The sequence below is a fragment of the Nicotiana attenuata genome, chromosome 8 (assembly GCF_001879085.1).
Source record: "Nicotiana attenuata strain UT chromosome 8, NIATTr2, whole genome shotgun sequence".
NCBI lineage: Eukaryota > Viridiplantae > Streptophyta > Magnoliopsida > Solanales > Solanaceae > Nicotiana > Nicotiana attenuata.
Window position 1 is genome coordinate 25815541 of NC_031996.1, and position 11945 is coordinate 25827485.

General features: G+C 40.1%; 1 protein-coding gene across 1 annotated transcript in view; it reads left to right on the top strand.

Annotated features, from left to right (window-relative positions):
* LOC109231090 overlaps window positions 1–11163 on the top strand; it is a 14038-nt gene extending 2875 nt beyond the window's left edge. Inside the window, exon 2 of the mRNA XM_019396642.1 lies at window positions 10733–11163. Within this exon, the coding sequence (XP_019252187.1) occupies window positions 10733–10984 (252 nt within the window). The 3' untranslated portion in view covers window positions 10985–11163. The remainder of the gene's footprint in view (window positions 1–10732) is intronic.

The following is an 11945-nucleotide window of genomic DNA, read 5'->3' on the forward strand; positions in this document are numbered from 1 at the left end:
GGCTAAAATTTGAATGGCAGTCAAATTTGGAGTAACCAAATATTGAACTTATTTAATGATATCATGAAAAATTGGAGTAATTTAAAAGACCTTTAGGTAAATAAGTGCAATTCTGAAAAAACAAGGTTAATTCGTTCTTGATTTAGTAGGTGGACACTTATTTTAAATCAAAATAAAAAGGCTAAGTGGACACTCTTTTTGAACCGAAGGGGGCATTTTCATATATACCCACTTTTGGGGCCACCATTGAAAATATACCCGCATTGCATAAAATTTTACAAAGTTTACTTCAATCTCTTCAATGCAACTTCAGAAATCAAATCAGAAGTTCTTCCATCTTTCAAATGCAACTTCAGAAATTCGAATCTTAAGTAGATCAATCCATTGAATGCAACTTCACATTTCGAATCTTAAGTTCTGAAACACAAACTTGTTCTTCGAATTTCAACTATCCAATACACGAGTCAATGCCTAAATCTACTTCAAATGAGCACAAATTTGAAACATAACTTTCAAATATGATAAAGAACAAATCTCAATCATCAAATTGTCAAAACAACAACAAATTTAACAAATCCATTTTTGCAACTAAGAAGAAGAAGAAACTCTAAGCACAAAAAAGAAGAAAACAACAGTAAAGAAGAAGAGAAAAATATATATATCTGGAGTTATCCAAAAATTTGGTATAATTTCAATTTTTTGTAAAAGAGGATATAAATTCAATGTATGGTGCAAAATTGAGTGTCACATGAAAATTTTACGAACCGAAGGGAGTAGTATTACTCTTTATTGCTAATATAAAGTTGATGTATCTAATCCTCTATTGCTAATTCTACCGCATTACCAAATATATTTAAATGAAATTAACACATTTAAAGTTTACATAAAAGTACAAATTGTATGGTCAAAATTTATCTTTAGAATATCTAAACCAAGATAGTATTGGGGAAGACTTCCCAAGTCGCCATTTGATGAAACGGCTCAAGAAGCAGCGAAGTTTGTGGTCGAAGAGTCAACAACGGACGGAGTCGAGGAGTTAACGAGGGTCGAAGCTGAGGTCGAGTACCTTTAACGGAGTAATAACGGCTAGTTTCAAGATAGGATATTACAGAGAATATTCTAGTGGATATTCTATGCACTTGCACTATTAGGTTTTTTTAGGAGCATGTTCCCTATAAATAGAAAAAGACACTATGATCGGGGGCATGCGATATTTATTTGTAAAAAACACACTTTGACTTGAGAAAGAGAATCGGATCTCATTTACTAAGATACAAATATCACCTTTTCACTGAGATTCTGGTCTATACTTTTTCACTAGATCCGACAATAACTCAAATATTCAAGGGGTTATCTATCATTCATCATTGTCAGAAAGAATATCCACTTATTCCATCCTTTTTTGAGTGACTCATTCATTCTATTTACTTAAATGCCATATATTTCTGTTCATTGATATTGAATGCTACTTTATTGCCTCTGACTTCTAGATTATTTATGGTATACCACCGTCACTATCCGACCATATCGGCATAGTATTTGTTGCTTCACTAATGTCACGACACAAGTTTCCCTCCGTAGGATGTCGTGACGGTACCTAGTCTCTAAGACTAGGTAAGCCTAACAAATATGCAGAATTAACTGACATAAGCCTATTAAATGAAAATTACCGCTCGGCATGTACAAATAAAATCTGCAACTCAAAGTATAAACAACTCCCAAAAACCCGGTAGATATAAGTCACAAACTCTAAAGGGAAATACTAAATATCTCTATACATCAGATTCCAATGAGGATAAGGAAAAATGACATAATATGGATAGAGGGGACTCCGAGGTCTGCAGACGCTGGCAGATATACCTTGAAGTCTCCATGTACGGGCTAACTCACGGATATCTGGTCTGGTAGGAAGTACCTAGATCTACACAAAAAGTTATGCAGAAGCGTAGTATGAGTACACCACAACGGTACCCAGTAAGTGCCAAGCCTAACCTCGGTAGAGTAGCGACGAGGTCAGGTCAGGGCCCTACTGAATATAAGAAATAAGGCAGAAGATAAAAATGATACAATAGAATGGCAGGGAAATGAAACAATAAGAATGTACGGAAAGCAACAACACGAGAATCAAAGAAGACAAATACAACACGTAAGAAAGCAAGAATCTTACAAATAAGGAACAACAACAACAACAATACAACAACATAACTAGAGGGAACAACAATCGCACGGCAGAAACCTTGTGCCAATAACATTCTGCATGGCAGAAACCTCGTGCCACAACAATAATGCGCACGGCAGAAACCTCATGCCAAATCATACTCCGCATGGTAGAAACCTTGTGCCACAATAACACTCCGCACGGAAGAAACCTCGTGCCACAATAACAATCCGCATGGCAGAAATCTCATGCCAAATAATACTCGCACGGCAGAAACCTCGTGCCACAATAACAATTCGCACAGCATAAACCTCGTGCCACAACCAAACAATCATCTCAACAAAAAATCACGAAAACCAAAACATAACAACTGAAACAATGATATTTCAAATATGGTAATTTCGAGTAAGGAATCACACAGTTCAATCATGAATATGGAATCAAGAAAAACGCAGGTAATTCAGCTAAGCATATAGCACAAATTGAAAATACGAGATAAGTCAGGTAAGCATGTGAAATTAGGCCCAACATGATGACTACTTATGCTAAAATAACTTAGTAAAGCATAAAAAGAAAACTACTTAGCGAAAACTAGAATTTCAATATTTAGCCCATGTACGCAATCGTCACCCCACATACACGACACTCACATATCACAAATTATCACAACAGTACCAAATTCTAAGGGGATTCCCCCCACACAAGGTTAGACAAGTCACTTACCTCAAACCTCACTCAATCAATCATTAAGAATGCCTTTCCCTCTACTTTCCGACTTCGAACGGCTCAAATCTAGCCAAAAGAAATTACATACTATAAATATAAAACTATAAGAAACTAATATAAATAATGAAATTATGAATTTAGAAAAGAGTTAGAAAATCGCCCCAAAAAGTCAACCTGGGCCCACGTCTCGGATTCAGGTAAAAGTCACATAATTCGAACACCCATTCAACCACGAGTTCACCCATACCAAAATTACTCCATTCTGATACAAAAGTCTCGATCAAAATCTCAAATTTCGGCCAATGAACTTTCCTCCATTTCCCCCAATTTTCCACCACAAATCACTAATTAAATGATAAAATCAAAGACATAAACATGGAATTTAACCAAAACTAAGTAAGAATCACTTACCCAAATCCACTCCTTGAAAATCCCTTCAAGAATCGCACAAAACAGAGGTCTCCAGCTCAAAATATGAAAAATGGGTTCAAACCCTTGTTTTTGATTTTTAATATTGCTGCCCAAGTGTTATGCATCGCGATCGCGAGACCTACATCGCGATCACAAAGAACAATAATCACAGCCTCCAAAAATGGCCTACGCGGACGCGAAACAACTGATGCGAACGCGATGCTTACCCTACCTGACCCTTCACGGACATGTGCACAACTACGCGATCGCGTATGCTTAAAGCCAAGTACCCCAACTGATCATCCCTCTACGCGAATGCATGGACCCTCTCGCGAACGCGTAGACCTGAGACTCACGAAGCTTCGTGTACGCGGGACCTACATCGTGAACGCGAAGGCAAAATTTTCAGTAAATCTCAAACTCCTTTACGCGAATGCATGAATACCTTTACGAACGCATAGAAGGAAACCAGAAGCATTAGATATCTGTAGCCTTAGTCATCTTCCAAGTCCAAATTCCAATCTGATAACCATCCGAATCCACGTGATGCCCCCGGGACCTCAACCAAACCTACCAACAAATCTTAAAACATCGTACGAACTTAGTCGATCCTTCAAATCACATCAAACAACGCTAAAACCATGAATCACACCCCAATTCAAGCTTAATGAACTTATAAACTTCTAACTTCCACATCCGATGCCGAAACCTGTCAAATCGAGTCCGATTGACCTCAAATTTTGCACATAAGTCATAATTGACATTATGGACCTACTCTAACTTCCGGAATCGAAATTCGACCCCAATATCAAAAAGTCCACTCCTGATCAAACTTCCTAAAATTCCACCAATTTCCATTCGCCAATTAAGGCTGAAATGACCTACGGGCCTCCAAAACAACATTCGAACACGCTCCGAAGACCAAAATCGACATACGAAGCTATTGGAACCGACGAAACTCCATTTCGGAGTCGTCTTCACACAAGTCAAACTACGGTCAACTCTTACAACTTAAACTTCAAACTTAGGGACTATGTGTCCCATTTCACTCCGAAACTCTCCCGAAATCGACACCAAGCACCCCGGAGAGTCAAGTAACCACAAAATGAAACAGATGGAGCAATAAATAGGGGATAGGGGCTCACACTCTCAAAACAACCGGCCGGGTCATTACAACTAAGAACTCCATCTAAGGATATTATTGTTAGCTAAGATTAACCCTAATTAGTATAAATTTTATTATTTGAACCAAGATCTATATCTTTTGGTCAAACAATTTGGCGCCGTCTGTGGGGATTTCTTAGTTAAATTTTTAGTTTCCTCTAGATCTACAATTAACGCAGGTCACTAACGTCAAAAAACCCGAGATCTCCTTTCTTTGTGTATACAAAACCCTACATGGCAGATAACCAAGGAAGAATGACAAGAATAACAAGTGACTTCCCAACAAACCTCATGAATGTCATCAACGAAAGCTGTGAAATAGTAGGCGAGGACACAACGCCCAACGCGTCTCCTTGGCGGGAGAGGTTGCCACCCCCACACTGCAGCATAACAAAACCCAACGAAAAAGGGACCTCCACTTCTGTAGAGGAAGGGACACCCCAGCTGTGAAAAAGCTCCTCGAGGCATGGCTAACTGAAAAGCTAACAAGCGTCCTTAACAAACTCGCTCCAGGCACGGATGCAGAAATCGTAAGGGCCTGCCCGATACAACAAACAGACGAGGAATGCAACCGGCCCCTCCCTCCAATGACAGGTATAACTTACAATGTTACTGATAGTGCAGGTGACAACGCCCTCGCTACCGTTCTAAAAAGGATGGAGGAAATGGAGAATGAAAACAAGGCACTCCGAGACCAGATGAGAGAACACCAAGAACGAGTTGACAAAGTACCATGCGCTCCCAAGTTGCTGTTGAAAAAGGATGTCGACAGGTTCGTAGAGCAGTCGTACAACGATGATGCAGCCTCGCATGCCATACCAAAGACCTTCAAAATACTGCCCTACCTCAGGATATACGACGGAACGACCGATCCTGAAGATCTTGTGACTCACTACGTCATTACCGTGAAAGGCAATGACCTCGCCAAGTAACAAGTGCCCTCCATTTAGCTGAAGAAGTTTGGCGAGACCCTCATAGGAGGGGCATTAACATGGTATTCACAACTACCAACACGCTCTATAGAAACTTTCGAAGAAATGACCGATAAGTTTGTAACCGTCCATGCCGGGGCCAAGAAGACCTAGGCAAGAATAAGCGACATATTTGTTATTAAGCAGTCCATGGGAGAGGGACTAAGGGACTTCCTCGCCTGGTTCAACAGAGTAAGATGACTATGCCAAACGTATTCGAAGAGATGGCGGTCGCAACTTTTTAGAAAGGGCTGAATAGAGAGGGTTCAAGAGCAACTAGAAAACTGTTGAGTCGATTGATGAAGTATCCTCCAACCACTTGGGACGAAATCTATAACACTTATTGTGATGAGGTCCGAGCATACAAGGATGATCTCAATGGACCAACTTATGGGCTAACCTCGGTACAAGCCGAATCCAAAAAAGAACAAAGAGGCAGTACCATAAGAGATCATCCAATTCCGCGACCTAATAGGGAACGACACCAACCATATGTCTGGGCAGCCCCACACCCTCCCTCCGCTACGTAAAAGGACCGTCCACGCCGAGTATAGGAACTCATCGGAACGAAAGAGGTATGTCTCATTTATTATTTGGTCATAGTTTTTGTGTGTCGCCTATAGAGATAGTCTACGCTCTTGAAAACTCGGAACAAAAGTGAACTAGCTGCCAAAGATGAGATCAGACCCGAATACCAGGAAGTCCAACGCCCTCTGTGAGTTACACTAAGAACGCGGGCACAAAACAGAAGATTGCATCACCCTCAGACATCAGGAAGTCGTAAACATATTACGGCAAAGGCACTTAAAGAGCTGTTAATCGATAAAGGTAGCTTCACCAAAGGACGAGAACATCAAGGCTCGCCAAAACCACCATCGCTAGCTCGTACCATCAACATGATCATCGGCGGTAGCGATGATGCCTCTATCAACGGCGTGAAGTTCACCACCACTCACAAACTCAAGCGGTTTATCACCCGCGAACGGTACGACGAACTCGAAGAAAGTACCATCTTCGATGAGTCGAATGCCGACGGTTTGACTTTCCTTCATAATGATGCCCTCATTATTACTTTATGCATTTTAGATACCAATATCAAATGTATCATGGTGGACGATAGAAGCGGTGCATGCATTATCAATCCCCGAGTCCTTACCCAAATGAGGCTCGAGGATAAGATAGTGTCACGTTGCATCACGCTAACCGGTTTTAATAATGCAGTTGAGCGAACATCCGGGGAAATTACACTCGCCGTCTTGGCTGGCGGCATGACTATAGAGACGACATTCCACATCATGGACCAGGCCACTGCGTATAACGCCATAGTGGGACGACCATAGATACACCCCATGAGATCTATCCCATCCAGCCTATACCAAGCAATTAAGTTCCCGAGACCATGGGGGATATTTAGCATACGCGGAGAATAACGCATGTTCCAAGAATACTACCGCATTGGATTGGACAACACGACCATCCAATAGAAAAAAGACAAAGAAAAAAGGCGTAGCAATCAACAGGGTCGAGGTCGAAACAAGAAGAAATTGGGGATGTCATCATGGATCCCGACCTGGTCGGGGCTGCAGGTTCGACCAAAGAAGACCTCGACCCTGTTCATTGGACCTCAACGATCATAGCAAGAAGGCCTATATCGGCTGTAAACTCCAGGAAACTGGTAAATTCAGTCAATTCTTAATAGCTAATGCAAGTTTGTTTGCTTTCAGCCATGCAGATACGCCCGGCATCCCAAAGGAAATCGCCACACACAAGTTAAACGTCGACCCATTCCACTCCCCAGTAAGACAAGTCAGATATAAATTCAACACTGCCATCAACGATGCAGTCCGCGAAGAGGTGAAAAAATTGTTAGAAAATGGCTCCATCAAGGAGTCAAAGTACCACAAATGGATTGCCAATGTAGTGATGGTCAAAAAGAAAAATGGGAAATGGCGGATGTGCGTGGATTTAATAGACTTTAACAAAGCATGTCCAAAGGATTCATTCCCGTTACCCCACATGGACCAACTCATCAACGCAACAGCCGGGCACGAATTACTGAGTTTCTTAGATACTTACTCGAGCTATAATCAAATTCTCATGGAGGAAGAAGACCAGAAGAAGACCACATTCATCACCCACCAAAGAACGTTTTGCTATCGGGTCATGCCGTTTGGACTAAAAAATTCAGGGGCTACTTATCAACGGTTGGTAACCAAGATGTTCAAAGACCAGCTCGGTAAGACCATGGAGGTATATATAGACGATATGTTGGTCAAGTCTAAAAGGGAGGAGTATCACATCGATCATTTGAAAGAAACTTTTGACATAATCAGACGATACAGAATGAAGCTGAACCCGGAGAATTGCGCGTTTGGCATAGCCTCAGGAAAATTCTTAGGTTTCCTGGTATCGTAGCGAATGATCGAGGTCAACCCCGACCAAATCAAAGCTATTGAGGGGATACTAGAACTCTTAACCACCAAAAAGCAAGTCCAAAGGTTGGCTGGTCGTATCGCCGCCCTATCAAGGTTCATTTCGCGATCGTCGGATAGATGCCACAAATTTTTGGTGTACTCAAGAAGGACAACAGCCTTGAATGGACTTCTGAGTGCGTCCAGGCTCTGCGAGAACTAAAGGCATACCTATCATCACCGCCCCTGCTCTCGAAACCCGAACATGGGGAGCAATTCCTCGTCTATCTAGCCGTATTTGAGGTAGCAGTAAGCGCGGTCTTGATCCACGAAAACAAAGGTACAAAATCTCCCATCTATTACATTAGAAAAACAGTCGTCGATGCCGAGACGAGGTATCCACACCTCAAAAAATTGGCTCTGGCCTTGGTCGTAGCTTTACAGAAGCTTAGACCCTATTTCCAATGCCACCCCATCTCGGTCGTCACAACTTTTCCCCTGAGGATCATTTTGCATAAACCCAAGCAATTGGGGAGGCTGGCCAAATAGGCCATCGAGCTAAGTAAGCACGATATCACATACCAGTCGCGAATGACGATAAAGTCACGAGTGCTCAGAGACTTCGTCGCCGACTTCAATGCAAAAATAATGCCTGAAGTCAAAAGAGAAGCCGTCCAAACTTCCCTCCAAGCACAAGACCTCTGGGTCCTATACTCCGATAGCGCATCCAATGTATCAGGTGTTGATACCCAATTTTGCCCTCATATTTTTCAAATAAGTGTATATACCTCCAAAATATCATTTTTTCATCATTATTTAATTTACAAGATTTATGCAAGCATTTTCTATAATTTTTTATTATTTTAAAACTTTAAAATTGATTTTCTTGCATTTAAATTGCTTGAATATTAATTAATTACTCCTTCAAATTATTTTGTGATGACCTAATTACCTAAAATTTGCATTCATAATACATGTTTCATATATTTTTTTTACTTTATTTTATGCAATTACACTAGTATTTTAGGCTATTTGCACAATCTTGCAATAACATCCTATATTTTACAATTGTATTGCATTTGTCATTTTACTCAAGATCAAAATCATATCTTACATTTTTGTAATCTTCTACTATTATTTTAAAATATTACTTTGCGTCAATGGCATTTTTATAATTTATTTAATTGATTTCTTAAATTATCTTTCCCTTAATTTCAATTTTTAAAACCTGACCAAAAATTGGTATCAATTTCGGACCAGACAATCCCCAAATCTCTGGCACAACCCCCCTAAGCCCAATCCAAACGACCCCTAATTCCCAACCCAGTCCAAAACCCGTCCCAATTTATCTCAAATCCCAGCCATTAATCAAAAGTGATCAACGACTCATTTCATTTCCCCCATCTCTCTTTATATCCCCACCCCAAAACCCTAGAGACCATTTTCTTTTCTCAGCCGCCCTCATACGCTCTTATCTTCTACGAACCCTAGCTGTCCCACCCCCAAATCCCGTCAAAATCTGGCAAAATCATGAAGCTCTTTCACGATCTGCTTACCTTATTTGTATTATTTTGTTACCATTCACACGCTCGTGGTATTACTTAGTACCTACCCGATTTTGGCAAGTACTACCTCTTTTAATCTAGTGCAATCATCCTCAACCTACAAGATTTAGATGAAAATCCGTCTATATACACTCTCAACAAGATCGTATGGGTTCGATTCACCGAGATTCTTGGCAAAATTTTGACCGTCTGTCAACTAGGTTTTGTCCGATTTTTACCTATTTCTACTCGGAATAGGCTATGCATGTGACTTTCCTTATTCCTGTTTAAACTTGATTGATTTTCTTTCCTTATTTGTGTTTGAATAATTGTTTGCTTGTTCGATTTCTACCACTATATAAACCCCTCCCCATTCCCCTTCGAAACATATTTTTATCGCTAGATTTTCACTAAAAATTGGGGTTATCACTTTATTGTTCTCTTGTTCTATACCTTAATTCTTGACCGGCTGAAAGCCAAGGCCACTGGTATTCGACTTTTCAACCTTTTCTTGGTGCGAGCACACTCTGAAGCCCTTGGGAACTTTGACGCATTGAGATTCTGGATTCTCGTTCTTTGTTTGATTCAGAATACTGTGTAATTTTTTTCTTTATTATTATCCGTTTAACTGGTAAGTCACTTGACTTTTGCAATCCCGTTCTTATGTGTCTATGAATTGCATGTTCTTACTTCTGAAAATTCATGACTTAATATGTTAGCATTTGAACCTGTTCTGTAATCTGAACTTTCCTAACACTTGAGTTTACCTAATGCTGTCAATTCTGAGATTCTTTATGCCTAATTTGAATAATTTGAACCCTCTTAAGTTCATTTAGCTAATATATTCTGGGCTACTTTTGTATGCAACTTTGATAGATTTGCATTTGCATTGAAACTTTTAAGTTCCTTGGTCTACTGCCATGAGCTTGCTTTCCCATTCTGTTCTGAATCTCTGTAATAACAGACTTGCCTATGAAATGTGTTCTAATCTATGTTAAGACCTTTTCTATTAACTATGACCTGCTCCCCCGTTAGTGTGTCTCATAGCATATCTCTGTTTTGCTTAGTTCTATATCCTTAGTAACTATTTGAAACCTTTAGAATGGTCATATTAGTTTGTGTTTCCATACCATGTTTGATACTTTTTTGCTTCATGATACGAGTTAACATGATTGTCTTATGACGTTGTGATGAATCCTTAGCATAATTGAGACCTTTAGGCTTCTGATAGTAGGCTATAATTATGTAGTTTAGCTACCATTTACGCTCCAACTTAGCTGTACTTTATTGATATATGAATATTAAATGATAACAAATTGCTCTAATTAAGAACTTTGTGATTTGTAGGAGCAATTCCGGGCTATGAGGACATTAAAGAGCATTTTGGAGTTAATCTGGAGCAAGGAAGACCAATCGGAGGTGAGCTCGCGCAAAAGAAGAAAGAAAACTAAAGGCAGAAATATCCTCCAGGTGCGCGGTCCATCCGTGGTCGTGCACTGGCACACTCATCAGGCAGAACAAAAGGCAATATGCGCGGTCCATCCGCGGCTGCGCATATCACTCCGAGGATTTTATTTCAAGGGTAAAATTGTAAGTTGAGAGGCAATTCTCCTTGACCTATATGAAGCCCAGCTCACCCAAAAAGAGGGTATCTTGGTTTTTGGAAGGATTTTAAAGGCAAGAACAGGCAAGAAGCGAGACAGAAGATTCGGCATAGAGTTTTTATCTTTCTTCCTCTTGTTTTTATCATTGATGATGAATTCTATTGTGATGATTGTGAAAACAATTATGCATAGCTAAACTCCTAATCTAGGGTTTTGATGGAACCTATTGGAGGATGACTTTCTTGTTATGTTAATATAGATTTGCCGTAGTATTCTCTCTGTTTGTTCAACTATATTGTGATTGCTGTTAATTGAAGGGCCCTCAATCGACTGTGCCTATTTAGTATGTATTACCCGGGAGAGAGTGCATATTTAGGTAGTTGTTGAACAACACCACTCCTAACGTATATGAGGGATCAATACGAAGGGTTTAAAGGTGGGATTAGGGATAACGAAACCTTGAGTGCGATCTAAGTGAGTTGTACTTAAAGCTAGCTAGCGTAATTCGGGAGAATACGTCTAGTATATTGTTGCAATTACTCGGTAGAGAGTTACGACAATCGGAGTGCTCATGATCGATAGAGAAGACTTAGGCAAATTTATAGCAAACGTAGCGGAAAAGATTCCGACAATAGGGGAAATCAGAACCTTAGATCATTCCCATTCTTGTCTACAACTCATTCATAGTTAGTCCCTAATTATTGTATTGTCATTACATAATATTTAGTTAGTAATCATCCAATCTTTTACTCAAATATTTCCGAAGATTGAATACGTGAATTTGTGTAAGTCCAATAGCTGTGATTGATAGGTTAATTCCCTGTGGGATTTGACTCCGGACTTATTAACTGGAACATATTTGCAGTGATCGCTTTGTCCTTTTTATAAGGCATAGTTGGGCGTGATCAAATTTTGGCGTCGTTGCCGGAGAATTAACGGTGTTATTAATTGCAGTT